This window comes from Clarias gariepinus, chromosome 21 (genome assembly GCF_024256425.1).
Source record: "Clarias gariepinus isolate MV-2021 ecotype Netherlands chromosome 21, CGAR_prim_01v2, whole genome shotgun sequence".
Taxonomy (NCBI): domain Eukaryota; kingdom Metazoa; phylum Chordata; class Actinopteri; order Siluriformes; family Clariidae; genus Clarias; species Clarias gariepinus.
This window is the reverse complement of record NC_071120.1, coordinates 18704637-18719312: the sequence shown is the minus strand read 5'-3', so window position 1 is coordinate 18719312 and position 14676 is coordinate 18704637. Positions and strand designations below refer to the sequence as shown.

At 39.1% G+C, this 14676-nt stretch overlaps 1 protein-coding gene across 1 annotated transcript in view; it reads right to left on the bottom strand.

The window, feature by feature from the left end:
* Positions 1 to 14676, bottom strand: part of tmem8b (transmembrane protein 8B) — a 152520-nt gene that overhangs the window by 77059 nt on the left and 60785 nt on the right. The window contains exon 3 of the mRNA XM_053481276.1: positions 6636 to 6843. Within this exon, the coding sequence (XP_053337251.1) occupies positions 6636 to 6843 (208 nt within the window). The remainder of the gene's footprint in view (positions 1 to 6635; positions 6844 to 14676) is intronic.

Genomic DNA, 14676 nt, shown 5'->3' with positions numbered 1-14676 from the left:
AAGCCCCATCTAGATATCATGATTTCCAAACTTTTTTTTTCTCAGATCTTAATTTTTCTCACAGCGGTAACTGAATCCTCCTTACAAAGTAGACAGAGCCAGATCCGCCATCAGCTTGAGATGGTAGAATGGAGATGAAGGCAGGATAATAAGGATAAAAAGGAAAGTAAAAAACACCTCCACCATTAAATAACAAACTGGAGAAGGAGCCCCATCTGTTGTTTGCGCATGGCTGCAGATACAGTATAAAGCACAGCTGGTGCTAAAAAAGGGAGGAGGAAGAGACATAGCTTTGCCTTAAACCCCCCCACACCGCTAAACTCCCAACATCTCCATGCTTTCGCCTGTATGATTTTGGCACTGTGTATCTGAATCGGCTTGGCATCCTTACAAAAGCCTTATTTAATCATATGACGCGCAAATAAACTCCAAGAATCAGTCCTTGTGCAACAAGTGAAACAGTCTTAGAAAATACAAAAGTAAAAAAAAAATGCAGAGCAGCTCTGACTCAGATCATTGTACTATCTAGCAGTTTTTTAGTCCAAGTGCCACCCTATTAAATTTTGTTGCCACGCAACCCAAGTAGACTAAATGGCTTCCCCACTGGCTTCTCACCTGGAAGCACAATTAGTGTGTGTTCTGAACCATACCAGGCCAGCACACTAGGGAACTAAAGATTTGAGTTAGACCTCGCAACATTCTTACCATTCTCTAGTTTGAGCTTTGCTTCAACAAATCTCTCACTGGGTTTAATAATGCACACCAGACCAGTGAGAACGAGTGTCATGAATAACGTTCCTGCTGACAGCAGCTGATTGAAAATACTACAGAGAGACAAACCAGCAGCAAATTGACAGATTTCCTCTTCTTGTGTGGCCAGTGCCTAAATCAAACCTTGGTGTACTGGACGATATCATATCTCCAGGCTCCTGACAGCTCCCAATTATCTCATTGATTCAGGAAGAGAGTGTGGTTAGCTCGAGACAAACTGTCATTGCACTGAGCTTTCGGTTTCTGTTGATCCATAATAGCAGCTCCAGCCAGCGGAGATGCTCCAGTGACTTCCTAGATCCCACATTGCACTGGTGCCCACTGATTAGACACAAACTTGGAGTTAGCAGAATGCTCAGAACAGTCCTTAATGCGTAGATGGCAATAAAGAAAGTTACCACGGTGTAAGAAATGTGTGTGAGCTATATAAAATTGCTGTTAGAAAGGCACGGACGCTACTAGCATGATTTGCGACAACTGTTACGCTTTAATGTTTACCCGTAAGTGACTAGTTTGTGTCCAGAAATTGGACAATTTGCAGCAGATGCGTTTGGTTCATCAGTGGTGTTCCCATTACGCATCAATACAAAGAACTTTTTTTTAAACAATCAATCGAATACACATTTCTCAGTTAAACTTTTTGAAAGGTATGTACTTTGTACATTTTTAACCTGTATTAAAACTAACACAGCGGTGGAAGTGGTGTGATGGTCTGGGGCTGCTTCAGGACATAGACGAGTTGCCATAGTTAATGAATTCCACTCTCTACCATAAAAAATATGTCCGGCCATCAGTTCATGATCTCAAACTCAAGCACACTTATGTGTCATGCAGCAGGACAATGATCTGAAACATAACAGCAAGTCCACTTCTGAACGGCTCAAAAAAGATAAAATTAAGGTTTTGGAGTGTCCTAGGCTGGACTTAAATCCAACTGACATGACCTTAAACAGGACATTCATGCTTGAAAACCCTCCAATGTGGCTGAATTAAAACAATTTTGCATAGAACAGTGGGCCAAAAGCCTCCCCACTGATGTGAAAGCCTCATTGCCAGATATCACAAATCCAAGGGTTGCACAATCAGTTATTAGGTTTAGGAGGCATTTACGTTTTCACATAGGTTTGAACAGCTTTTTTCCTTTAATAAATAAAATACAAATGCAAATCTTTTTTCACAGCACTGTACATGTGATGCATTGGATAAACTGCAACAGAGGATCTGCTATAGAGGTCAACGAATCGTTCATGTTTGAAACACTGTTTTGTTTTGTTTTTCATATGCTGCTGAGTATTTTTGTCGAGTGCTTGGTTACATCCACTGAAATACTTTCCTGGAAATACATCCAGACCGCAATCTGCCAGGTGTTTCTCACAATTACAGTACACAGATGCTAGAGATATATTTAATGCCCAATCTTTTCATAACTGCATAAAAATGAAGCATTACAGGAATTCCTTTGTTAGATTGCAGTGAACAAGTATAGAGTGTAACAGACAGTACAGTCAGTATTACACCTCGTAAGGTCTAACTCGTTCAGTTGTACAGCTCATGTGTTGACTCCCAGGCTGGCTTTTATGTTTACGTGACAGCTGTTGTTTACTGTTTACAGGACAGCTGGGTCTTACTGCCCGTGTCAAACCTCTTGATAACTTTGTCTACCGTTTGGGGGATCCATAACTGACGGGGTTGTTATTGCAAAGTGCCGGATAAAAAGCTTTGTCCTTCCACTAAGACTGAGATTCTTTTCGATAGGTACGGTATTAGGATTATTTTTCTTATCTAAACAATATAACTTTATATAAAGTGCTTTAAATATCATATTATAAACAGTATGCATTTACTGTAGAAAAAAAAGAGAAGAAAACACCAGCATTATCATCATTATGCTCTGTAAATTCTGGCTCGGTTGGTTCAAAGTCGGTTTCAGTTGTAAATGAGCATGCATGGGCAAGTTATATTTTTTTATTAATTCCACTCAGACCATCAGTATTCAGTTTGTACCTGCCTGCAACACATTCTGAGAAATTCAGCAGGTTCTACAGTATGTCACAAAGCTGAACACTAGCAGCCCAATTTAAGGAACCACAATCCTAAGCAGGCAACCCTAACTAATGATAAATGAAGGAGCAACGGCACAGCTCATGAATTTCATATCTGACAACTCACTTACTGTAAGTAAAAAAACCTCCAGCTCACTGGATTTTTTTTTGCTGGGTGCTCCTAGGGACACACACCTCTAGTCATAATAAAATGCACTGTGACCCATTTTGGCAAGCTTGAGTTAACGAAAATATCAATAAAAACACATGAATTGTGTGTCTCTTTTTCATATCTTTATTGGAGCTCTGTATGAATTCTGTAAAGGCACTACACAGTTATCTATCATTTATGGGGTGGGGGGGAGTAGCATATTTTTCCTTATAGTTTTCCAAAATATGTGTTTGCCATTTATCAACGCCATGCTGAAAAAAAAAAGTCAATTTCCAGGTATATAATATTTCAAAGTATAGCTTTTACACTAGAGAATCCTTTACACTTTACACTAATCACTCAATTTTACACACAGCATAAAACAGAAGCTACTCCCTACAGATGAGGGGGAAAAAGTTACACAATGCAATATTTTATATGACTGTCTTTAGGTTTAATTACAGCTTGCAATGTGGTGGCTGGTTCATATGTGAAAATGATTCCTCATGCTCCCACACCCACTCTTTCAGACATTCAGATTGTCAGAAACCTTGACTTGCCAGATAATGTTGCTGAGCCTAGATCTGACCAACTGATCAACCCCAAATCAAAACACTGCCTCCAAAGACTTGTACATTTGACACCCATCACTTTGGAATAGGGTCAATCTGAACTTATCAGACCACAAGACCATTTCAGGGGTAGCTCAGTGGTTAAGGCATTGGACTATGGTTCGGAAGATCCCGGGTTCAAACCCCACAACCACCAAGTTGCCACTGTTGGGCCCTTGAGCAAGGCCCTTAACCCTCAACTGCTCAGATCTGTAATGAGATAAAAATGTAAGTCGCTCTGGATAAGAGTGTCTGCCAAATGCCCAAATGTAAATGTAAATTTCACAAGACCAAGCAGTTGTGATCTCCCATGATGCTCATTTTGGATGGGAAAGAAGGGTTTTAATTTGCTAGAGTTTAAAGAATAGACTGTGGAGCGTTGGAAAAAGTTTGTGTGGTGTGATGGGTCCTGATTTACTTTATTCCAGAATGATGGGTGCATCCGGGGAAGAAGACACGCAGATGAAATGATTTCCCACTATGCCTAAAACACTATATCCAAAACACTACCAGCACCCTGGACAGCTACCATAAAACTCAAAAAAAGGGCAGGGTGCCACAAATCACCGGCATCGGCCAGGGCGAATCACCTGCCATCCACCTGTTGGCGGCTCCCTATTAAAAAGGACCCCGGTGGCATATGCCGGTGAGTAGAATGGACAAAGCACACCACTTATATCATTTTCCTCTCTCTGCAGACACAGACACCAGCAAGAGCCCTTTAACTTGCACTCCCCCTAGAAGAGGCCAACATTGCCGCGCGCCTGAACCCATGGCTCGAACTTCCTTCACTCTGGTCCGCATAAACACAGCGTTCTTTTTCCTTGTTCTTTGTTCTTTTTTTCTAAGAACCAAAAATAAAAAAAGCACCTTACTGCACTGCAATAAACCCCAGTCTGCGATTTCTGTGCCTTCTTCAACTCTTTACAACTGAATGATAAGGTTTTCCCATCAATGGATTTTTTCTTTCCTGGTGGCACAAGCATATTCGAAAATGGTTGTCTAGGATTTACTGGGCTGTAATGCATACATGGATAGAACCAGAGTTTTTGGAATGGGTTGGAGAAGACTTTACATAGCAGTCTGTAGCAACTCTCCCATCATCAATACAAGATCTTAAGGAGAAGTTAACTTAAGTTCAAGTTTATCGAAATGGAATAAATGTGATGACATTGCATGAGCCTCGATCTCTCTCGAGTCACAGTGGCTAAGTATTAGTACTGTTGCCTTGCACCTCCAGGTCCTGGTTACGATTCACCCATCGGGTCTCCGTGTTCTCCCCATGCTTGGCGGGTTCGCTGGTTTCCTCTCACAGTCCAAAGACATGCAGATTAGGCTAATTGGCGTTTTCAAATTACCAGTAGTTTGTGAATGTTGACTGGAGGTCCTACTATGGTTGTACAAAATGGGAATAAATACAATGGTCGCAATTGGCCTCCATGGTCCCTAGTTGAACTACGATGGATGGATGGATGCATGGATGGATGGATGGATGGATGGATATACTATGAGTTTCTAAAACAAGAAACAATTTCACACAAACCAATCAGCTCTGAGAAAAAGTTTATATTATTTGCAAAGACAACACTAACTAGGTGATATAGCCAAGCTATTCTTTGTTATTGATTGTGCGTGTTTTCTGCACATCGTTAAGCCTGCATCTAAATGCGCTCTTATTGCACAATAAAGAAATAGTGTCAACAAACAATAAAAAGCACATTTGATTTAAAATGTTTATATGCAGCAACACCATTAGTTTTAGATCCATTATGGGCCAGATAATGGTGGTCATAAGTGCACAACATGCGCTAATTTGTGTACGACTATTCAGAATGTTAGTGCATGAACATGACTCCTTTAAATGTGCTCCTTTTGCTGCTTCGTTTTTTCCTGCTTCAGGTTTATAGCCTGCTGTACGTTTGTTTTTAACTTGCAGAAAGCCATTATTAGATCCTAATTTAGCAGCTGCTGACACAGAATAATTAAAGCATATCCCATGATGCATGATTGACCCTGACTATAACCCTGATTATTGTTCTCTGAAAAAGTAAACACTTTGGCCGGTTGTGTCCAGAGGACAAATGAGACATGGATCCAATTGCTATTACTCAGAGGTAACATTCTGACAGTAATGAAAGGCTTGCGAGAATTTTTAATGACTTTGTTCCTTCAGCACTACATGTCTGTGCTTTGTCATGTGTGCACACTTGGCATGTAATACAGTGACACTTTCTAGATTTGTTTAGTGGCTTAATCATCCATACCCGGATGTGTATTTGGGTTTGGTTTGTTTTTTAAATAATTTTAATTGGTTCTTTTTATCTAAATATAAACTCACTAGAAGGCCTATTAAAATTACGAAGACCTTGCTCCCAAACCCAGGCCTAGTTCATTCTTACAAACCCATATAACAATCATCATCATCATCATCATTATCATCATCACTGCTTTATCCTGTATACAGCCTGGACAGGATGCCAATCCATCACAGGGCACACACAGGGCGCACTATGGGCAATTTGGGAACACCAATAACCTAATCTGTTTGTCTTTGGACTTTGGGAGGAAACCCGGAGCACCCAGAGGAAACCCACCAAGCACGGGGAGAACATCCAAACTGTATGTACACAGACCAGAGGCAGGAATCAAACCTGGACCCTGGAGGTGCAAGGCGACAATGCTTATATAATGCTTATAATAATAATAATAATAATAATAATAATAAATCCATGGAATACTCTCTTTTAGTGTATAAAAGTCATTTAGTTCATAAAGCTTGCATGTACATGAATTCAAGAACAATGTTTTATATTCTGGCTTTCCAACAAAGAAAATCGATCATAATAACGACACACATTTGGCACCTGAGCGCATTAGTAATAATTCATGACTGACAAGGATAACACATTTGCTCTTAATTTTCCATCTCCGACTAACAAGACGTCAGCGATTATACAAGAGGTCTGAGCGTTTGATTTAGCATTATGAACAAAAGGCTTCTACCGGAATCAATAACATTTCCATAAAATGCTTTATAATGAGCTCAAGGCCCGTTCTCACCTTAACAGAGATTTTCCCTTCATCCTTTGGCAGATGGGCAGCCAGGAACCAGTCTCCAGGAAGAGGACTGGTAACATTGAACACGCCCGTAGTACGATTCGGGAGCGTCCATGTCAGCGTGACCGCAAAGGACCCTGGGACGATGGTGTCCTTCGGGAAGTGGGTGTTTAAGGGGTTGATGACCGGAGGAGCCCCTGACCTGAAATACCTGCCAAGCGGAGGGGACACAATTAATGTATGACAGGAAGCAAGGAACAAACAGGAGTCAGAAGTCATTGCTGTTTAGTTCTATCTAAAGTTCTGATTTACTAAAATTATAGCTTTGCTCATCTCATTACTGTTTTCATAAATCAAACAAGCAATAAGCTCAGCTCATTTAATTAGATTTGGGCGAACAAGGAACACTGCGTGTGTATGTGTGCGTGTAAGAGAGAGAGAGAGCGACAGAGGGAAACAGAAAAAGGATGTCAAATGGAATTCAAATTACTCTCCAACTTCCTTCCCTTTTACAGGAAGTTAAACAAAAGCATTGTGACTAATACTACATTATGCATGAACTGAACTGAAATGTAAAATAAATATTCTAGCATTGTGCTACTTTTAATGTTTTGTTATGAACGATCTGGAATCTGGCAGGTGTTCAAGCAGAACAATGCGTTTGCTATGCTGTAACCTCAGCTAAAGTGGTGAAAAATGATGCAAATCAATGAGCGGGAATGGTTACATGTCGCCTTAGTCTTTTGTTATTTATGTTGATGCGAGAGACAGAGGGCTAAAACTGTGCCTTTCTCCTTCAGTGCTGCCATTCAGGATTTAAAAAAAAAAAAAAAAAAAAGTCTGACAGCCAGAATCTGCCACGGATCATATGACATGAAAGCCTTCACCTTCCGTGATTTCCTTCGCTTGGCCCACTGAGCTGGGCTCCTGTACTATGTCAATTGGAAGCCTGACAGGCTTCAAATGCAAAACACTCCGGCGAATAGGAATCGCAATGAACACCTGACGATTGCGTTCTCGTTCTCATTTTCATTCTTATCCTATGGGGAAAACCGAATGAAGTAGTAACGTGCCAGATCTAAGATAAACAATGTGGGTGTGTGAACACAGGGCGATAGAAATGTACACTTATTATCTTTGTGTGTATCTTGCCCTCTGAGTAGGTGTGCGCTCTGTAGTGTGCTTCTCAATTTCATGAATATTTAACAATACAAGTCCATGTGCAAATGCAGCAGCAGATTGTAATGATATCCTTGGGCATATCTTCTTCAAGAGGACCACTACGGACCCCTCTCACCCCCCACCTACACCCCCCCACCCCCCCTCTGTCCCATACAGACATTATCCCAGGGCAGAATAGTGCTCAGATTCCGTAGTCTATGGTCTTTGGCAAGGTAATAACTCAGACTGCTACTGTATGGTTGTTCCAAATATTGAATTGTATTGTACAACTCTCCTGCATCTTTCGGTGTACCTGAATATCTTATATGTCTGGAGCATGTCAATGCGGAGACGCTTTTGTCCTTGTGGTGCACAGGTATATTTTTGTCCCTGAGTAAAAAAGACTGTGACTGTGCAGGACACTGTGGGTTGAGTGAGTTTATAAGTCATACAAAGCCTGTCTTATTTTTAGTGCGATTATAAAACACAATGATTTAACAATCGGAGTTCAAGATACGAAGAAAAGCGGAAATGAAGAATGAGCAAAAAGAGCAGTGTAGTGCCGTCATTGTACTGAAGTGTACAGTATTATACAGTGAAATGAGCCTGATTACCCATGAGTCAGTTTTCTTTTTTTTTTTCAGCCCATTATGCATCTCACACTACAATGTGTATCTTAATGAGAAAACTGAAACATGCATAATTTTGGGCACACTACATGATTTATCTATCGCACACCCTATTAGGATAATTTCAGAAATCAGAGATAGACATGGTAAAATTGAGGAAAGCCGAATCTGATTTAAAACCCATTGTGAAACCGCCACGTCATCTCACAAACGTGGGTAAAAGTGCAGTTCCCAGAACTTCACCCCGAAATAATTCTGTATCATTAAAACAAACAAGGATTATAATTACATATCAACACTAAAGGAACACCGGTGTAATGTTAGCTTCAAATGTTTTTCTTTTTTAGGAGACTCATGCTTACTGATGTCTATCAATGAGACCAGCAAATTACTATAATCACCTGAACACCTAATCACACAGTCTTCGAGGTAAACATCGTTCAAGTGTTTTATCTAATTGTGTAGGCCTATTAAAGTGGGCTGTGGGTAAAAGATCAAAAGAGGAATACGAGAGGACAAAATCAAAATTTCTGCTGTCTGCATTTATCTGAACAGTTTGACAACAAAATGTAATAAAAGCCATTTTCAGACTTTTAATCAAGCTGGCATATTTTATACATGTGTCATGACGTGTCATGAAAAGACAATTGCATCACATGACTAGCAAAGTGGAACTATTGACTGAGCAAAATACCAGTGCACAAAATGCGGTACATGGAGTTTTAGAGAACGTCTTCTTCTTTGTCTTACGGCTGTTTCCCTTCGTGAGATCGCCGCAGCGAATCATCCAACTCTATCCTCTGCATCCTCTTCTCTTACACCCACTAACTTCATGTTCTCTCTCACTGCATCCATACATCTCATCTTTGGTCTTCCCCTAGACCTCCTGCCTGGCAGTTCTAACCTCAGCATCCTTCTACCAATATATTTACAATCTCTCCTCTGAACATGTCCAAACCACCTCAATCTGGCCTCTCTAACATGGGTTGTCCCTCTGATGGACATGTTCTTGATCCTGTCCATCCTTGTCACTCCCAAGGAGAACCTCAACATCTTCATCTCTGCTACCTCCAGCTCTGCCTCCTGTCTTTTCTTCAGTGCCACTGTCTCTAAGCCGTAGAGCATCGCTGGTCTCAGCACTGTCTTGAACACCTTTCCCTTTATTCTAGCTGATACTCTTATCACACAACACACCTGGACACTTTTCTCCACCCGTTCCGACCTGCCTACCCAGGCTGCTTCACCTCCTTTCCACACTCTCCATTGCTCTGGACCGTTGACCCTAAGTACTTAAAGTCCTGCACCTTTTTTTTACCTCTACTCCCTGTAGCCTCACCGTTCCACTTGGGTCTTTTTCATTCGAGTTTTAGAGAATGGTGGGGAAAAAAACAGTCTGTTATTCCTATTTAAGTCTCCTCAGCATTAATAAACTACAGGTTTGTGTAGCTTTACGTCCATGATACATGCTGAGAAATAGCACGTATGCAAATTGTGCGAACACCATGTTATATACTTATATAAGAAAGCTGTGCGGGGTACTGCACTGTAAACCACATTTGCTTGTGCTATCACTAGCCTTTGACATAGAAGAGGTTCCATTCTCAAGTGATATTGTCAACTTGTATTTTAACAAACATTAAAAAAGAAATAATAAAATAATAAAATGTGTAAAACAACACGTTCTCCTTGTTCAAATTTGCTGCCAGTGACTAAATGCATGAGTTTGGTAAAATTTTTTATTAACAAAAATTACCACAAATACAACTGCACAACTACAAATGATTCATTCGTCATCCGTAGGAGGTGGAGTTGTAGCATTTTGCAAAGTCACACAAAATGCACACATATACTGTAACAACAACATCGATAATAATAATGCATGTTTTGATATTTGTGCTTTCACTGTAATTACCCTTGTGACTCAACATGCATGAAATATGCTCAATCATTTTGCAATAAATTTTGCATCAGCAATAAATTTTTCTGCCGTTATTTTAAAACAATTGTTTTTCCTCAAAACCCTTAATGGATTTTTCATTTTGCTGTCAAACTGTTTGTATAGAGATTTTAAAAAACCTGGAGCAGGGCACCTTTGGTGGCAGACAACCCTGAAGCAGAATTTCGTCTTCGGATAGATAGTTCTTTCTCCACACTTTGGCTTTTATATGACTTTGATAGATGTTAATCTTTGGCTCATTTCTGTATTTCACTACAAATTCCAATCAGGCCTACTATTTCTTACTTCTGATGAGTGGTTTACAAAATGTGGTATGACATTCTTTTTCAGGACATTCCAAAATAATGAATGAATGAATAAAATAATGTCCCAGCTATGTCCAATGTTAGTGCAATCAACAAGCATTGATCGACTTCTATTCTTTGCCCAACATCAAAATAACTTGCTTTTTCTTTCCCAGATATACTGTAGCTCTCTGGTCTTCATTTTGGTTAAATTTTTTCAAAAGAATAATTTTTTAATAACAACAGTAGTCTTCACAGGAAAAAAAAAAACTCAGGGCTTAGTCCAATTTAGAGCTATTAACAGTCAGTCTAGCAGGGCACACCTGCGCAACAAGAGACACCTGTCAGTCTTGTTCCAATATCTTTGACCTTTTCAAAAATTATTGCTTTTAAACAAAAGATCCATGTTGTTTAAGACATGCTGATGTAAATACTGTTTAAAGATGAAATGCTGAATCTGATCTAATATCCCATACTGTCAAACTTTTAATGCAAAAATCTGAGCGTCTTTAATGTAAAGCACCAAGACAAGAATTGGCCTTTCTGTTCCACAACTTTTGGAGGGAACTGTAAATGTTAAAGCATCATTGAAATTTTAACTTTTTTAAATTTTAAAGCATCAGTGAAATTTTAACTTTTTTAATTTTTAAGAAATGCATCCTTCAAAAGCTCTAATATACCGAATAATACGGTACGTCCATGATTTACTGTAGGATTGTATCAAAACAAAATAACACATTGTGTCATGTACAGTGTGGGGTGTTTCCACATAAAGGTGCAAAACAGAGGGGTGTTACAGCTAATCGATTAATTTAACGCCTATAGCGTGATTTATCACAGCCTAAATGGCACTTTCCACATAACCATTGCATGTGTAAATGTACAGTATACACCTGAAGAGTAGGTATCTATTGCATGGTTTTAATTAATGCTTCACATAACTGTATTTAATAATCAATATTTGGATATGTTTAATTTTCACTCTTCTGATACTCTACACACGACAGTTATCAAAAACAAATCACAAATCTATATAATCACACATTTATATCATATAAAATAGTTGTTTTCTTTCACTATTTCATATATTAATGCACCATTCAAAAAATTGTGCCATTCTATGTATATTAAAAGTAACCTAAAGTAAAAGTCTACTAAGTAAACACTTTATTAATAAATAATACATCCCTTTGTTCTTAGCTGTAATCCATAATTAGCCAAATCAGCCTTTTTTGATGTGGTATTCCATTCAGTAAAGTATTTTAAAATAGGTCTGCACTTATTTGCTTCACTGGTTATCTGGACCCTGGTGGAGCTGACACCAGCTGTGCCTGGGCATTCTGATGATGAAGCACTTATTTATGCTGCTGTGCCCTGTTCCATATTAAGAGTACTCAGCTCTTCCCCCTGTAGAATCCAGCTGGTTTGCTGCGGCACCTCATTCTTTTCTTCGTATATTAAGTCTTATCTGTGCGCCGGCATGTGGCCGTGGAAGTTAAATCATTTAAAATACCCCAAGATGAAGAAAAAAAACTAATTGAACCTGAACAATGTCCGGGGGGCTAATTAGATACCAAGGTGCCTCTTTTCTATATTGTCTTGCTTTTATCTTTAAAATTTCCACAACAAATGGTTGTCATGTCCCCTGTAATTTGTGCACTATTGGTTGGCCTGAGACTTGCTCCAATTCCCCAGCTTCATTATCACATGCAGGTCAGGTCAAAGCCTATTATGAACCAATTAGCACTTCATCTATGCATAGTATTGCATCCATCACTGTGACACCCGTCAAATGTCGAACATGTTGGAAATGACCCTTTGCATTTACTTAAAAATTAAGAATCTTGTTTTCTGTTGCATAGCAAGAATAAAGAAATAAATGAAAGGCTAATGAGCCTGTTTCTTAAAGCTGAAATGAACAGAGATTTAACAAAAGTTACAAAGTACTGTACATCTTTGTTGATTCATCCCCAGCTGGATTTTGGCAAGAAGCACACAATAGTTGCAAACCAATTCAAAGTCTGAAGGTTACCTTTTATACATAAATCAATTACCGGAAAAATACAAATAGAGACCAATAAACAGTGTTTTTAGATGCCAGATGATGGATGCAAGCATAATCAAACAGAAGATGTCTTTGTCACATATACTGTACTTTACTGCACAGTGAAATTCTTTCTTTGCATATCCCAGCATGTTAGGAGTCTAGGGTCAGAACGCAGGATCAGCCATAATATGGCACCCCTGAAGCTTACAGGGTTAAAGCCTTACTCAAGGACCCAACAGTGGCAGCTTGGTGGAGCTCGGCTTGAAACACCAAAATTCTAACCCGTAACCCAGAGCCTTAACCCGCTGAGCTACCACTGCCACTGCGAATTGAGGTACAAGAAAAAGTTTTAGTTATATTATTTTGTAAATGGTAGGTTGTCATCATAAGCTATATAAGAACTACAGTAGATAAGCCCTGCATGACATCACACACAATTTTCCGCAGAGTGCTTCTAAAGCTCAACTGTGGCAGCTCTGTTCATCGCCATCTTGGTAGAAGTGGACTCTTCTTGAACCCTGGTTTAAAGGTTAATCCATAACTGGGCAAATGGGTAGAATGAACCGAGCTTCACTGTTGAAAAGCTAGTTCAGTTAGCTTTGTGAAAATGCTAGGGAGGCTAATTTCTGTCCTAACATCACTTTGCACTTGTTTGAACTCGGCCATCCATACCCTAAGCGCCATCTTATGACAACGCCTACGTTTCTTGTGGCAAGTTAAAACAACAGTGATTCTAGTTAGCTGGTTGGCTTAAGTGAAGTATACTGTAGCAGACAGCTACTGGTTTGACACCTGCAATGCAGCTGTCACTCAAATCAGCCAAGACCCTAATTATGTATAATTTTTTGGCATACTATAATTTTATTGATTTACATAAAAAGTTTATCCCCCGGACCAGTTGTCATGAACAGGAAATCTAGCTATAGAAGCCAAAGCCGTTTAATTTTTGCACGAGGCTGTTGAATATTGTTCTGTTGTAAGGTTTAGAATTTTAACATGAGGCTCTATGGGGCTTGACTCAATTTGAGCCATCTCCTAGTGGTAATTCTAGGAACCGTATGTTTTGGCAATCCCACTTTGGCCTCATTTTTCAAAACCGGAAAATGCAGAGGTTGGTTGAGGAAAAAGGTAAAAAAAAAAAAAAATTGCTTATGGATGTCTCACAGTCAAACTAGCAATTAATTTCATAAAATATGAATATGCAATATACATGCTTACTGAAAAAGTATGTTGAAAATGAATAGCTCTAAGAGGCATAATATGAAAAACCTTCCATATACGTTCCATCCATCGCCAATTAAATAAAAGAAGTGTTTAATGCGACCAAGATTTTTGATCAAACATGAATAAACTATACAATGAAAAAGCCCCAGTGTTTATATAATATATTCAAAGCCTGTCTGAGTGCAACTGAACCCATGTGAACACTGTACAACGTTAATTCAATCTTATAGGTGATAATTCATCACTGGGGATTTTGCTGCATACTTAACTTTAGGATGCACAGACATATTTAGGTTACACTTTATATTTTTGTTAAAGTAGCACGTAGAGATGGCAGCGAAATCCACTCACCATCACTGTGTAGCAAACCACTTCATATTCCCATAGTGTGTAATTCTTATTCTTATATTAGGTTGTATCGCTGTTGCTCTGGAATTTTGAACTACACTATACACAAAAAAGTCTTTAGTAAATGTTTCAGTTTAGTTCGCATATGTGTTTGTGTAAAAGTTTAGTTAAAGAGTTGTAAATGCTCATTAATTAAGGAACTCTCGTAAGCCGAAGGTTAACGAAGCATTGCAAAAATTTCATGAAGTGCAGCCCAGAGCAAAAACACATTACCGCATGAAATGTTACTCAGAGTAGAAAGAACAGAAAGTGGGTTTAGGGTACAATTCATCAACGGTTAAGATGCGGCAATGTCTGTCTCTCGTTTTTCCTGATAGAATTTATATATCCATTA